The sequence below is a fragment of the Trichosurus vulpecula genome, chromosome 7, assembly GCF_011100635.1.
Source record: "Trichosurus vulpecula isolate mTriVul1 chromosome 7, mTriVul1.pri, whole genome shotgun sequence".
Classification (NCBI taxonomy): domain Eukaryota; kingdom Metazoa; phylum Chordata; class Mammalia; order Diprotodontia; family Phalangeridae; genus Trichosurus; species Trichosurus vulpecula.
The window spans coordinates 225,789,283-225,806,163 of record NC_050579.1 but is presented as its reverse complement, the minus strand read 5'-3'; the positions used below and the strand labels follow the sequence as shown (position 1 = coordinate 225,806,163).

The 16,881-nt window shown below is 36.6% G+C and overlaps 1 protein-coding gene across 1 annotated transcript in view; it reads left to right on the top strand.

Moving 5' to 3' along the window:
• TINAG (tubulointerstitial nephritis antigen) overlaps positions 1-16,881 on the top strand; it is a 202,887-nt gene that overhangs the window by 108,026 nt on the left and 77,980 nt on the right. Inside the window, exon 9 of the mRNA XM_036769096.1 lies at positions 1,151-1,274. Coding sequence (XP_036624991.1) covers positions 1,151-1,274 — 124 coding nt within the window. The remainder of the gene's footprint in view (positions 1-1,150; positions 1,275-16,881) is intronic.

Genomic DNA, 16,881 nt, shown 5'->3' with positions numbered 1-16,881 from the left:
ATAATAATACAGCCTACCTCCAAGGGTTGTTGTAAGGATCCAATGAGATTATACATGTGCAGAGGTGTGTGTGTGTGTGTGTGTGTGTGTGTGTGTGTGTGTGTGTGTGTAAAATCACTTTGGAAACCTTATAGCCCTATATAAATGTTAACTGATATTTTTATACACCAACTGCCACACCACACTTGGGCAAATCACTTTACACACTGGGGCCCATTTTCCTTATGGGGGATAACACTGCTTATGATACATACTTCACTGGGTTTGTATTGGATAAGTACTTCCAAGTTCCAAATTTCCAAGCACTATTTACATGTGAGATTTTATTATCAGTGGCTTGCTCGTAGGAAGAACTCAATAAATATTTACTAAGCAAATGAATGAAATGCACTTCAAACTCATGGTCCAACAATTTACACAGTTTCTATTCCCTCTGCCTATACTCCTATGAAATTTTAAAGGGATGTTGGCTTCTGTAAGCAATTTGGAAGCCCTTCACCTTGCATTGCCCCAACCCCTCAACAGAACGGTCTATAATATCAGAAAGAATTAATCAGAGAGCACATTTTTTGTACTTTATAAATGCTATTTTTTATTTTTAAAAAATCCTACTATTGGCTTCTTTCCCAAGGATTTGAAGAATAAAATCTTGGCATCATGTCTTTACTCCAAAGTACAGCTTTTCATTCAGACTTGCCAAAGAAAGTTTTACATTTATTGGAGGATTAAGAACAATGATTTAAGCCTCTTTTTTGAGGCTCACCCTTCATCGGAGGCTTAATTGGAGTTTTTATAGGCTTGTGGTGGAAAACAGGGTTAACAGAGAAAAAGCAATCACTTGCCCATTGTGGAAGGACTTGATTGCTAGTGGTTCAATTTCTAGTAATAGTGTGTTTTCTTTGATCTATATTAGATGGATTTTAATAAGCACAATATAGATTTAAATAATATTATAAATATTCCAATAACCTTGTTATAGAATAAGAAAAACACAACTGATTAAATTAAAAAGAGAAAATTGAGCCCAATTGTGTAGTCCTTTTAAAGTTGAGATCCCAGGGAAAGGATGCAGAGATTTGCTTGGAAAAAGACCGCAATGTTTTCTTCATAGTTTTTTTATTGTCAATTATGTTGTTGACTTTTCTTCTAGCAATAATGCAAGTCCATGAAGATTTCTTCCATTACAAAACAGGAATATATAGACACGTCAACAGCATAAAGGATGAATCAGAAAAATACAGAAATCTACGCACACATGCAGTCAAACTCACTGGGTAAGTCAAATTGGTATAGGTATTCTATCAAGGCTTCTGAAAAAGCAACTCATGGCATTGTTGTATACCCATGGGGAATGGAACTTCTAAATGAAAATTATAGATCATAGATCTTAGATATGGAAGGGATCTCAGAGGCCACTTACTCCAGCTCCCTTTATGATAGAAACTGAAGTCCAGAGAGATTTTGATTTGGCCAGGGTCATAGAGATAGGAAAGCACCAGAGGCATGATTTGAACTGGGGTCTTTTGACTCCATAGCCAGTGGTCTGTTCAACTATGCCACAGAATGTACCTTTGTATAAGAAGGTGGCAATGTTCCAAAGGAGTCCATAAGCCTTTGATATTTAAATAAATACTAACATTTAACAGATTGGTGTGCTGGAAGTGGTCAAGGAGTCAGAAGATAAGTATTTAACTTTGACTTTTCCACTGAAATGTACAAACTTGGGCAAATCCTTTTGCTTTTTCCAGGCACAGATTCCTCATCCATAAAGTAGGATTTCAATTTACTTCAACAAGCATTTCTTCAGTATTGATTTGTGGCAGATACTTAGTGAAAAGGGCCCTGCTTTCAAGGAGGCTGCATTCTCCTCTCACAGTATTTTTATGAGGATCCAATAGGATATTTAAGACATTATAAGCTCAAAGTGCTAGATAACTGTAGGCTAGTGTTACTATTTCCAGAATAAAGTAATCAGTAAACATTTATTAAGCAAAGACTATGCCAGATACTTTGCAATTCCATAAATATCAATGTCTTCCTTTTATTCACTTTTTCCATCTACTTTCATTCCTACTAGTTTACCCAAACTAGTCTTTTTTCTATGGCTTACAGTGAATCCCTTTGCAGTGGCTTGGCCTTCCCACTGGCTCTTTTCTAGTTCAGTATTGAAATCTTTCCTCATTTCTACTTTAGGGAAACCTTTATTTCCTTTAAGAATCAGGTCAAATGCTGGTTCCTACATTAAACCATTTTGTATACCCCTCAAATCTAATGATTTTTTTGTTGTTGATTTATGTCCCACTATTCCTGACCCCATGGATCATAGCACACCAATCCTATCCATGGAGTTTTCATGGCAATGATACTAGAGTGGTTTGCCATTTTCATCTCCCATGAAATAAGTCAAACAGAGGTTAAGTGACTTACCCAGGGTCACACCATTAGTAAGTGTCTGAGGCTGGATTTGAACACAGGTCTTCCTGACTCCAGGCCCTGTGTCCTAACCACTGAGCCATTTGGCTGCACTTATTCTGTATATACATACATACATCATATATATGTGTATGTATGTGTGTATATACACATATTCACCTATACATGCCATTTTCCTGAATAGAAGGCAAGCTCCTTGAAGACTGGAACTGTTTCATTTTTGCCTTTGTATCTCCAGACTCTAGCACAATGCCTGACACTTAGTAGGTAGGTATTTAAAGAATGCTTGTTGATTGATTAGTTATTTTTATAAAGGTCAGTATATAATTAGAAGGACAGACATTGCTCACCGCTCACTTTCCTTTCATTTTAAACTCCATGCTGAACATAAAGACAATTTGTTGCATATATGTTTAATTTTAGGCTTGCATGAGTGAGGGAAGAATAAGAAATAGGTGTGGAGAGTGGTGTTGGGTTCTTTTTTCAGTGCTACTATAAGTACAAAGTATAAGGAAGATCGGAGAATGTGGGGAAACCGAGTGCAATTTATTAATGCTCATTGACTTAATAAATATTATATCCATATAAATAAATGTTTTTGTTTTAATGTATGTTCAAGTGAAAACAAAGGAAAAAACCCCAAACATTTGTAGCACCCCTTGGGGTTGCCAAGAAGATAGACATTGGAGATGGATGTTTGTTGGTCAAGGGGTAAATCCACCAGTGTTCCCTTGCTTAACACAGGTAATTTGTCCTAACTCTGCACTGATGGATTAGGCTTTGAAGGATAAAATGATAACCTAACCTTTCCTACACCAAGAGAGACTATGGGAAGCTGAAGCCAGGAATCACCAAGGATAGGTGTGCTAGCATGGGTGTTAGAGCAGGTTTGTAGGCACACAAAAGCGTTACTACTATGGCCAAACATTAGCTGTACCAGGAACCTACTAGAGTGTCCCAGGAAACTGTAGAGAGAGAATATCACATGATTAAGCTACATGATCAAATCATGCATAAGATTCATAGAACACATAATTTCTAAGTTTGCTAGAATGGTTTGGAGAGAAGAGATGAAAGCTGGTAAAATCTCACCCCTTCCTCCACTTTTCCCCTCCACTCTTCTTAGAAGAGGTATGCCTATTCTCTGAATCTCTATTCCTTAAGAGTTTCTTTGGTTTTCTGTTTACTATGTCATTAAATATGATAAAACAGTTGACCATAATGATGAAAACCTAGGTGAGTCTTTGTACAAATGTTACAGAAGAATTGAGGGAGGAGAGAATACCCAGGGGAAAAATTTGACAATTGAGGGGTATATTTGACCAGAAAAATTTTTGCCTGGGGGTTACCCCAGGCCTTGGGGGTCTTGAGTTGTGGAAAGAATATTATTGATTTGTATTTTTCTAACTTCCCAGAGCAGAGAAAGAGATTGAAACTTTGATTTTGAAATTCCAAGGCAAATGAGCCAACAGCTTTGTCTGGGAATGACTATGCTATGCTGAGCTTGGAGTGATTTAGGGTATGGAACCTGGACTGTTTCCCCTTCCCATTGTTTTCCCATAGCTAGTTTGAAAGAAGTGCACTCCTTCAAAGGGCAGAACTCAGTTGAGTGGAGGGAAAAGAATAATACCATCCTCAAAAGAGAGAGTGAATGAGAGGAGCATTCTTCTTGATAATGCTGGTCACCAGCCTCAGATAGCTTTGCATCATCACACTAATTCTAGACAATACAGCAGCAAGGAAACTGGATCCACACAACAGAGGGTCAAATAGTCTCTTTGATTGTTGTAGCTCAATCATATTTCTTCTGACATTCCCTATTTAAGAAGGTAGTGTTATCTAGTCTAGAAGTCTGTGATCACTCCCTACCCCACTCTGTGTCCTGTCTTTAAAGTATTTCTTGCAAGGTACTTGGCAAGGTTTCTTGCAGCCAAATCAAATTGGATTCTGCAAAGCCACATTTATTATACCTCTTCTTTCATTCAACTTTCGCTTGAGAGTGAACAAGTAATCTGGGAGAGATGAGGTATTTTGAATTCATCCTCATTGATCTTCACTTCTTGTATCAACAATCTCGTGGTCACAAATTCTATGACATTCTGCTACTTCTTTCTGCATGAATCAGTGTACAATAACCTTTCCTGGCCCCACCACCATAGTATTAGTCTAGGATTGACAGCAAAGCTGTCCTATCAAAGCCTAGGGTGATTCCAGGAGGTTGAGTCCAATCTTTCAGTGGCATCAAGGAAGTGAAAGAGATGGTCTGAGAGGAGCTGAACAGAGGTGGTACTTCTAACTTTCTCACCTTTTCTTCTACAGCTTAAATAGTTTGTTCCCTAAAACCCTCCAGAGGTTCCCTAATTGCTTTAACTTCCAAGCCTAGATATCAGTTTCCTTCACCAGGAAAAAAATGATACAACTTTCTTCATTTATTTTGCTTTCTTGTTTTCACTCAAACTTTATTTCATTTCCTTTTACTGATATCTTCTTCAGAGTATCCTAGGGTTAGTTTCACTCCTCTCCATCAATTTCCTTTATGTAGGAGATGTCTTCCACTGCCAGGTGATCAATTTCATTCCCGTCTACCATAAAAAGAACACTTAAAATGCCACCTTATCCATGGAATCTACATTCATGAACTGAAAGTGAGAAGTTAATTTTATTAGGGCCACCTGTTTTTCTATGACCTTCTTTTAACCAGATGTGATTTCACACACACACATGTGTATATATATGTACATATGTGTGAATACATACATGCATATAGGTATGTATGTATATATTTGTGTATATGTGCATGTATATTTATAAGTATATATTAAACACACATATGTATACATGTGTATGCATATATATGTATGTATGTATATATGTAGGTATGTATACCTATCTACTAAGTTGGAAATTTCCTCTACTTGTTTTCAATTTATATAAGCGCCTGGGAGCATCAAGAGGTTAACTGATTTGCCCAAGATCACACAGCAAGTATATGTCAGAGGTAGACCTTGAACCCTGGTCTTCTTTGAGGAACGCTCCCTATCCACTGTCTGTCATGTTGTATTTTTTACTTTCAAATAAATGGCATGTATGAAACCTTGTACGAAATGCCAATATTTTGATATTTAATTGGTCTAGTCAACTTTATTTAATTTGTATTTTGGCTTATATAGCTAGAGATTTTTTTTCACCTTCTAAGCTCCTAGAAAAGTGGAGCCTTTTCAAACTTGGTATATCCAAGTGGCATTTAATGAGGCCAATTCTTCCAGTGGGTACACTACTCCCTGTGAGTGAATTGGGTTATTTTAGAATTATTTCAGACCACTTGGGTACTGTTTAGTTCACTGAAGCATTAGAGTTCAGTGGTAGAGTTTAATTTATTTCTTCTTTAGTAACTACTAATTTTCTAATTACGACACTTAGGAAGATGATGCTTCATTGAATTAAAAAAAAAGTATTCCAAGGGCTCAAGTAAGGCAATGTACCTTGCCAGAGTGCTTAACTTTCTCCCATGGAGTAGCTTTTAAATCTGTTATAACAAAATCCTATTAACTCATGAAGAAAAGAGCTATCGTATGAAGCCTCACTGTGGCATTCTTATTTAGAATTATAGTCATAGACTTGGAAGGAACCTTAAAAAATCATGAGATTATGGTATTCAGAGGTGCAAAGACCATAGAGGTCATTTGATCAAACATTTTACCCATTAGGAAGCCATGAAACCCAGAGAGGTTAAGTTACTTGTTGAAGGTTGTATAAATATAGTAAAGTAAGTCTACAGATGTGGTCTTATTAGGACAAATGAAGTGGGATTGTCACCCACCACTTCCTTTCTCCTGAACACTATGGCTTTCAATGCAGTCTAATTTTGCAATAACTCTCTTGGATTTCATATCACAAGGATGACTCATCATGAGTTTGCAGTCCATTAAAATTCCAAATTTAATTTAATTTTTCAGTTAACCTGTCTTCTACCTACTCTTCCCTACCTCATATTGTGGGATAGATTGTTTTAGTGCAAATCAAGATTTTTTATTTATCTTAATTAAAACTTTTACCAGATTCAGGTTGATGTTCTAGTCTGTCAAGGCCCTTTTGAAAACTCTTACGGTTGTCCAGTGTGTCAGTTATTGTTTACCAGCATTCCATCTTCTGCAAATGTGATAAGCATACCATCTATGCTCAAGTTAATCTATGTTCAAGTTATTGACAATTTTTTACAAATTACGGGGACATGCACAGATTCTTTGGGAGCATTTTACTGGAGAATTCCTTACAAGTTGACGCAAGTCATTAATGAGCACTTTTGGTATCCAAACATTCAACCAATTCAAAATTCAATTCAGTTCAATTCATCAAGCTTTTATTAAATGCCCACTATGTCCTGGATATGTTATTACGTGTTAGAGACTGTGCTACACACTGAATCTCTTTAATTGAATTACTACTAAGCCCAACTCTTTCCATATCTTCCTCAAGTCAATTAGCAAGTATTGAGGGTTGATTTAATGAACCAGCCTTTATACTAAGTTCTGGGAGAGTTCATCAAATAGTTAGCTAAAATTGAGGAAAATTTTAGCTACAACATCCCCCTAACCTACCAATTTGGTAACTCTAGAAAATAAACCAACCACATATGGTTATTCTGACATGATCTGTTTTTGATAAAACCTTGTTACCTCACTCTCAATACCAGTTCTTTTCCTAGCCTTCTTATTAGCCTTCTCTTTAAAGATAAAATTCTAGAAAATTTCTAGCAATTGAAGTCAAACTCACCAATTCCATTCTTTTTCCTTTTCTTTGTTAGTCTGGTAGTGCATATGCTATTCACCCCTTTCTCTAATACTGGGTCAGCATTTATATCTGCCAAAACATTCAGGACTGCAGTTCATCTGGGCCAGGTGACAAACTCAAAAAGACAGCATATTAGTCTCTATTTCAGGATGATTTCATAGGAAAGAGTCCTGAATTTGGAGCCAGTGGATCTATCTTCAAATCCTGGCCCTCCTATTTTTATGATATGACCTTAGTCAAGTCAATTGAATTTTCCAGCTTCAGTTTTCTCATGTGTAAAATGAGGGCTCTGAATTAGAGGGTGTACGAGATTCTTTATAGTTTTAATTCTAAAAAAAAATCCTTAGTTTCATCTTCCTATTAGGCATTTTGTTGTCCTGTCTTTTTAGTCCATTATTCTTTGCAGAGAAAATGAGAAGTAAATAAGAATTTAACAGATTGAGCTCTTCCTAATCTGGTATCAATCTCAAGTACCGGTTCTAGGTGTTCTTTGATCCTCCTCTTATTCCCACTATCATCAAAGTCCCCTCTTTTTGGTTATCCTTTGATTTTTTCAACAACCTATGCTTATGCTGAACTTTATCTCCCATGACTCTATTGTTATAGAACTGTAGGGCACGCTTGTTTTCATCCTCCAACACTTACTTGTTTCTATCTCCCGAATGTCTGTTTTAACATTACATTATTGATGACTTTTATGTCTGCCTGTCTGTCTTTCTGACCATTTTTTTCCTTGGAGTTTTATGGTGCACTTTGCTGAGTGAGTGATTCTTGGTTTTAATTCTAGCTTCTTTGCCTTTCAGAATATCATGTTCCATGACCTTTGATCCTTTAATATTGCAGCTGCTGAATCCTGTGTAATCCTGATTGCAGTTCCCCAATATTTGCATTGTTTCTTTCTGGCCACTTGTAGTATTTATTCCTTCACCTGACAGTTCTGAAATTTGGCTATAATGTTCCTTGGGGTTTTTATTTTGAGATCTACTTCCTGAGGTGGTCAGTGTGTTCTTTCAATTCTTATTTTGCTCTCTTGTTCTAGGACAATAGGGCAATTTGCCTTGATGATTTCTTGGAAGATGCTGTCCATGGCCTCCTTTTGGTTATGGCTTTCTGGTAGTCTTATGATTATGATATTGTCTCTCCTGAATCTATTTTCCAGATCAATTATTTTTCCCATGAGATACTTTAACTTTTCTTCCATTTTTCATTCTTTTGAATTTGTTTGATCAATCGATCAAACAAATCATATCTCAAGGAGTCATTAGCTTCTACTTGCCCAATTCTAATTTTAAGGTGTTCTTTTCCTCAATTAGCTTTTGTACTTTCTATTTCATTTGGCTGATTGTAATCTTTAAGGAGTTGTTTTCTTCAGGCAATTTTTTGTGTCTCCTTTTCCATTTGGCCAATCCTACTTTTTAAGCAGTTTAAGCTGTTTTCTAAGTTTCCTAAGCTTGACACTTTTTTCATAATTCTCTTACAGCACTTTCATTTCTTTTCCTATTTTTCTACCTCTCTGATATGATTTTTAAGGTTCTTTTTGTGCTCTTCCAGTAGTTCTTTCTGGGTTTGAGACCACTTCCCATTTTTCTTTGGGGTTCTGCCCATAGGTGTTTCGACATTCTTGTCCTCTTCTGACCTTTTAACTTGGTCTTCCCTGTCATCATAACAACTTTCCATGGTCAGATTCTTTTCTTTCCTGCTCATTTTTGGTATATTTTCCCTTTCTTTTACATTTGATCTCTTCTCCCAGTGTGGATGGGACTCTGTCTCAGGCTTCTTATGTCAGTGGCTGCAGGGCGTGGCTGTTTACCTGGTATTGTACTGATGGTGCCTTGAGGCCCCTGGGGGACCTTCATGTCTGGTGCTGTGTTCAGGGATGAAGTGGGGGGTGGTTGGCACTGCTGGAGGCTGTAAGGTCTGGCAGCTTACCTGGTGCTGAGCTGGGGTCCTAATGGTGGTGTTTGGTGTGTGCTGAAGCCAGGTGAGGGTTTTCTGCATTTCCCAGGGCTACATGGAGGCATGTGGAAATGTCTAGCCATGCTAAGGCATGTGGTGGGAGGACAGAGGGAGAAGGAGGCCGGGTGTTGGTATTTGCCTTCTCCACCACACTGGGGCTCAGGTTCTCCCACTGGTTGGTTGCAGAGGGGCTTGATGCTGACTTGCTGAAATGCTCTCTGTCTTGGAATGCTCTCCCCTTTTATTGGAGTGATATTGGATTTCATGCCAATCCTTGTAGTCTCCCATGCTAAAAGACTTCTTCACCCCATTTTTCCATTGATCCTGCTGCTCCAGGATTTGTTCTGGGGTGCTCTTTTATGGTTGCTGGGAGGTGAATATGGGAGAGTGACTATGATTTACTGCTTACTCTGCCATCTTGCCTCCTGAAAATGTCCGATAGGTGGCATTATTGTTCCTAATTTATAGTTGAAGAGATTAAGGTGAATAGTTTAAATAACTGTTCATTTCCAAAATTGATTTTCTCTCCTGAATCCTTCACTTTTTGATCACAACAACAGTGTAACCTGTCACTCTAAGTTCTTCAATTTCCTGACCAAGACTTCGCAGTCTTCTAACAATGTTTTATAATTTTCTTATTGCTTCATTACTTTTATATGAATAACCAAGAGTGAGTAGTAACCACTCTCCCTTTCCTTGGTTTACATTTTTACTTTCTGATGATTACTGGGGCAAGAAGGGGGTGGGGGGAAGTATATATGCTGAAAGACCAAGAAGGAAAATTACAAGATTATTTTCTCATTTAAAATCTACAGTAGATAATTTAGAATTTCCTGTTGCTAATTCAGGTTTGAGAATCTCATTCCAGTTTCCTCAGTGTCAGTTGTGGAAAAACACTTCTTTTATATCAATTTTGAATTATTTTCTTTAGTATTTTTTCTCCTTCTCTATGTTAATTTAAAAAGACCACAATATTTACAAATAAGGAAACTGAGATTCAAAGGGATTAAGTCACTTGTCAAAGGTCATACAATTAGTAATTATCTGAGCTTTGGTTCAAATTCAGACATTTTGGACTCCAAATCCTGTTTTCTTTCTGATGAAACATACTACCATCTCTCATCTAGTCAAACTCTTTCAAATTATAGATTAGAAAATTAAGAACCAGAGAGGTTAAGTGTCCAAGGTCTCAAGTTTTTGGTAGGACTGGGACTTGTACGACACCTTAAAGGTTATTAATTTTCTTTATTTGAAATACTGTGAAATACTTTGTTATTGAGTCATTTCTTTTCATTTGTGTCCAATTCTTCATGACCCTATTTGGGGTTTGCTTGGCAAAGATACTGCATGGTTTGCTATTTCCTTCTCCAGCTCATTTTTGCAAGTGAAGAACTGAAGCAAACAGGGTTAACTTCCCCAGGGTCACACAGTTAGTAAGTGTCTCAGACCAGATTTGAATTCAGATCTTCTTGATTCCAGGTCTGTTGCTTTATCCACTAGAAAATCTCTTTTTCAACCCATCTAAGAATTATTTTAAAAATAATATCTAATAATCTCTAAAACTTGGGGGAAAGCCCATCATTTCATGATTTAAAAAAATTACAATTTCAATTATAAAATAAATAAGTTATATGCTACTATACTCTTATGGTGAGAACTCTCTTCTTTTTTTCCCTTTTTATAGCTTAATTTTTTATCCTTTCATTCATAATGACTCAGAAGCACAAGGAAACACAATACAGAAAGAAATACAAACTAAAAAAACCCAAGAATTGAAATTAAAAGGGACATTGAGAAGAGCAGGTCAAAATCAGTTATTCATAAATTTCTGACTATAAATTGACTTTTACAAGTGTAGAACATACATGCTCATATTCAGTAGTTAGAAATATATTTACTGTATATCAATTTAAAAAATATTTAGTATTTTGTTTCCCCCCAGTTACGTGTAAAACAATTTTAACAGATGTTTTCAAAACTTTGAGTTCCAAATTGCCTCCCTTCTTCCCTCCCTACTACCCCTCATTTTAGAAGGAAGCAATTCCATATAGTTTATACAGGTGTAGTGAAGCAAAACATTTCTGTATTTTTCATGTTGTACGAGAAAATACAAACAAAAAACCCTCAATAAAAATAAAGTTAAAAAAGTATGCTTCAAACCGTATTCAGACAAAATCAGTTGTTTCTCTGTGGATGGATAGAATTTTTCATTGTAAGCCCTTCAAAATTGTCTTGGATCATTGTATTCCTGAGAACAGGTAAGTCATTCAGAGATGATCACCTTATAATATTGCTATTACTTTGTACACAGAACATTTCGCTGTTCATCAGTTCATGTAAGTCTTTCCAGGTTTTTCTGAGAGCATTCTACTCATCATTTCTTATGGCACTATAATATTCCACTATAATCACATGCAAATATTTGTTCAGCCATTCCCCAATTGATGGGCATCCCCTCAATTTCCAATTGCTTGGCACCAGAAAAAAAGCTGCTACAGAATTTTTGTGCATATAGATCTTGATCCTTTTCTTTCTTGTTTCTTCATCTCTTCTGAGATATAGATATAGTAGTGCTATTGCTAGCTCAAAGGGTATACATGGTTTTATAACCATTTGGGCCTAGTTCCAAATTGCTCTACAGAATGGTCGAATCAACTCACAACTCCACCAACAGTGTATTAATATCTCATTATCCCCACATTGGTCATTTACTTTTTCTGTCCTATTAGTCAATCTAATAAGTATGAGGTAGTACCTCAGAATTGTTTTAATTTGCATTTCTTCAATCAATAGTGACTTAGAGCATTTTTTCATATGGCTATAGGTAACTTTGAATACTTCATCTGAAAACTGTTCATATCTTTTGATCATTTATCAACTGGGGAATGGCTCTTAGTTTTATAAATTTGGCTCAGTTGTCTATATGTTTGAGAAATGAGACCTTTATCTGAGAAACTTGTTTCATTTTTTTTTCTCAGTTACTATTTCTAACTGTATTTTCCTCCATCATATTTACCTCATCTCTGTTTATTCTATTCACTCTCTCCTTTCATCCTGAACCTCCTCAAAAGTGTTTTACTTCTGACTATCACTCCCCCAATATGCCCTCCTTTCTATCCCCCCTTCTTTTATCCCCTTTCCCTCCTAATTTCCTGTGGGGTAAGATAGATTTCTATACCAAGTTGAATGTATATGTTTTTGAAACCCTCTTTGAACCAATTCTGATGAGCATAAGGTACATTCACTTCTCTTCACCTACCCCCTATTCTTCACCGGTGTAAAATCTCTTTCTTATCTCTTTTATGTAAGACAATTTACTCCATTCTATCTCTCCCTTTTCCTCTCAGTATATTCCTCTTTCACTCCCTAATTTTATTTTTTTAGATATCATCCATTCATATTCAACTCACACTTGTGTCCTACATCTATACATACATATATATGTATATGTATGTATGTATGTATGTATGTATGTATGTATGTATATATATACACACATACATATACGGATATTTCTTCTAACTGTCCTAATAATGAGAAAGTTCTTATGAGTTATAAGTATCTTCCCAGGTAGGTATGTAAACAGTTTAACCTTATTAATAACCTTATGATTTCCCTTTACCATTTATGTTTTTATGCTTCTCTTGAGTCTTGTATTTGAAAGTCAATTTTTCTATTCAGCTCTGGTCTTTTCATCAAGAATGCTTGAAAGTCTTCTATTTCATTAAATAGCTATTTTTCCACTGAAGGATTAAACTCAGTTTCACTGGGTAGATGATTCTTTTTTATAATCCTAACTCCTTTGCCTTCCAGAATATCATATTTCAAGACCTCTGATCCTTTAATGTAGAAGCTGCTAAATCTTATGTTATCCTTACTGTGCCTTCATGATACTTGAATTGTTTCTTTCTGGCTGCATACAGTATTTTCTCCTTGACCTGATAATTCTGAAATTTGGCTATAATATTCCTTCGAGTTTTCATTTTGGGATCTGTTTCAGGAAGTGATTGATGGATTCTTTTAATTTTTTTTACCCTCTGATTCTTGAATGTCAGGGCAGTTTTTCTTGATAATGTCTTGAAAAATGATGTCTAGGCTCTTTTTTGATCATGACGTTTAGTTAGACTAATAATTCTTAAATTATCTCTCCTGGATCTATTTTTCAGATCAGTTGTTTTTCCAGTGAGATATTTCACATTATATTCTATTTTTTTCATTCCTTTGGTTTTATTTTATTGTCTCTTGATTTCCTGTCAAGTCATTAACTTCCATTCACTCAATTCTAATTTTTAAGGAATTATTTCCTTCACTGATCTCTTGCATCTCCTTTTCCATTTTGACAATTCTACCTTTTAAGTAATTTTTTTTCTTCAATGAATTTTTGTTCCTCTTTTTCCATTTGGCAATTTCTCCTTTTTTTCTAATTTAAATAATTATATAATTTATTACCTTTTTCATCTTTATCACCATACAGTAAAAATATCTATAAACCTTAAGACAGTTATCACTGTGTTCTTTTTTTAAATTTTATTTATTTTTAGTTTTTAAATTTAATTTATTTAATATATTTAGTTTTCAGCATTGATTTTCACAAGAGTTTGAATTAAAAATTTTCTCCACATTTCTACCCTCCTGCCCACTCCAAGATGGTGTATATTCTGGTTGGCCCATTCCCCAGTCAGCCCTCCCATCTGACACCCCACTTCCCTCCCATCCCCCTTTCCCTTCTTCTCTTGCAGGGCAAAACAAATTTCTAGGGATTGCTTGTGTATCTTATTTCCTAGTTGCATACAAAAACTTTTTTTTTGTTGTTGTTTTTGAACATCTGTTTTTAAAACTTGGAGTTCCAAATTCTCTCCCCTCTTCCCTCCCCGACCACCCTCTCTAAGAAGGCAAGCAATTCAACATAGGCCACATGGGTATCATTATGTAAAATCCTTCCACAATACTCAGGTTGTAAAAGATTAACTATGCTTTGCTCCTTCCTAACTTATCCCCCTTTATTGAATTTTCTCCCTTGACCTGTCGCTTTTCAAAAGTGTTTGTTTTTGATTACCTCCTCCCCCCATCTGCCCTCCCTTCTGTCATCCTCCCCCCTTTTTATCTTCTTCCTCCTTCTTTTCTGTGGGGTAAGACATCCAATTGAGTGTGTATGGTACTCCCAACCTCAGGTGAAATCCAATGAGAGCAAGATTTACTCATTCCTCCTCACCTGCCACCTCTTGCCTTCCTAGAGAACTGCTTTATCTTGCCACTTTTATGTGAGATAATTTACCCCATTCTCTCTCCCTTTCTTCCTCTCTCAATATATTCCTCTCTAATCCCTTAATTTGATTTTATTTTTGTAGCTATCATCCCTTCATATTCAACTCACCCTGTGCCCTCTGTGTGTGTGTATATATATATACCTACATATATACATACATAGACACACATATGTATATATATATATGTATACACACACACACACACACACACACACACACACATATATATATATATATATATATATATATATATATATATATATATATATATATATATATATGTGAATATTCTTTTCAGCTACTATGATATTGAGGTCTCATGAATCATACACATCATCTTTCCATGTAGGAATGTAAACAAAACAGTTCAACTTTAGTAAGTCCCTTATGATTTCTCTTTCCTGTTTGCCTTTTCATGCCTCTCTTAATTCTTGTGTTTGAAAGTCAAATTTTCTATTCAGTTCTGGTCTTTTCACTGAGAAAGCTTGAAAGTCCTCTATTTTATTGAAAATCCATATTTTGCCTTGGAGCATGATACTCAGTTTTGCTGGGTAGGTGATTCTAGGCTTTAATCTTAGCTCCATTGACTTCCAGAATATGGTATTCCAAACCCTTCAGACCCTTAATGTGGAAGCTGTGAGATCCTGTGTTATCCTGATTATTTTTCCACAATACTCAAATTGTTTCTTTCTAGCTGCTTGCAGTATTTTCTCCTTGATCTGGGAGCTCTGGAATTTGGCGACAATGTTCCTAGGAGTTTTCTTTTGGGGATCTATTTGAGGAGGCGATGTGTGGATTCTTTCAATTTCTATTTTACCCTCTGGCTCTAGAATATCAGGGCAGTTCTCCTTGATAATTTCTTGAAAGATGATATCTAGGCTCTTTTTTTGATCATGGCTTTTTGGTAATCCAATAATTTTTAAATTATCTCTCCTAGATCTATTTTCTAGGTCAGTGGTTTTTCCAATGAGATATTTCACATTGTCTTCCACTTTTTCATTCCTTTGGTACTGTTCGATAATATCTTGATTTCTCATAAAGTCACTGGCTTCCACTTGCTCCAATCTCATTTTTAAGGTAGTATTTTCTTCAGTGGTCTTTTTGACCTCCTTTTCCATTTGGCTAATTCTGAATTTCAAGGCATTCTTCTCCTCATTGGCTTTTTGGAGCTCTTTTGCCATTTGAGCTAGTCTATTTTTTAATGTGTTTTTTTCTTCAATATTTTTTTCAGTATTTTTCGGGTCTTCTTTAGCAAGTCATTGACCTGTTTTTCATGGTTTTCTTGCATCATTCTCATTCCTCATCCCAATTTTTCCTCTACTTCTCTAACTTGCTCTTCCAAATCCTTTTTGAGCTCTTCCATGGCCTGAGACCAGTTCATGTTTTTCTTGGAGGCTTTTGGTGTAGGCTCTTTGACTTTGTTGACTTCCTCTGGCTGTATGTTTTGGTCTTCTTTGTCACCAAAGAAAGATTCCAAAGTCTGAGACTGAATCTGAGTGCATTTTTGCTGCCTACCCATGTTCCCAGTCAACTTACTTGACCCTTGAGTTTTTCATTGGGGTATGACTGCTTGTAAAGCAAAGAGTACTTTGTTCCCAGCTTGAGGGGATGTGCTGTTGATTTCAGAGCTATTTCTATACAGCCAGCTCTGCTATACCAGCACTCCTCCTTCCTCAAGAATCACCAACCTGGACCTGACCCAAATCTTAAGCAGGCTCTGTGCTCTTGCTGTGACCCATCACTTAATTCCTCCCACCACATGGGCTTGGGGCCGGAAGTAACTGCAGCTGTAGTTCTATAGCTGCACCTCCCCTGCTGCCCCTGGGGTTGTGGCTGAACCATGAACTCTGTCCCCCACAGCTTTTCCCACTAACATTCTCTGTTGTCTTTGGTGTTTGTGGGTTGAGAAGTCTGGTAACTGCCACAGCTCACTGATTCAGTGTGTTAGGGCCTGTTCTGCCTGGTTCCCTGTCTGGTTGGTCCTGCTACCACCTACGCTGCGCTCCACTCCCCTCCACTCCATGAGCAATAGGCCTCATCCAACAACCATCCAGGCTGTCCTGGGCTGGATCCCTGCTTCCCTCTACTATTTTGTGGGTTCTGCAGTTCTAGAGTTTGTTCAGAGCCATTTTTTATAGGTTTTTGGTAGGACAACGTGAGGAGCTCACGCAAGTCCCTGCTTTCCAGCCGCCATCTTGGCTCCACCCCCAGAAGTCAAATTCTCCTTTTTAAGGCGTTCTTCTCCTCATTGGCTTTTTGTAACTCATTTACTATTTGGCCTACTCTGTTTTTTTAAGGTACCATTTTCTTCTGTATTTTTTTGTGTGTCTCCTTTGCCAAGATGTGGACTTGTTTTTCATGATTTTCTTGCATCACTCTCATCTGTCTTCTTAATTTTTCCTCTACCTCTCTTACTTGATTTTCAAAATCCTTT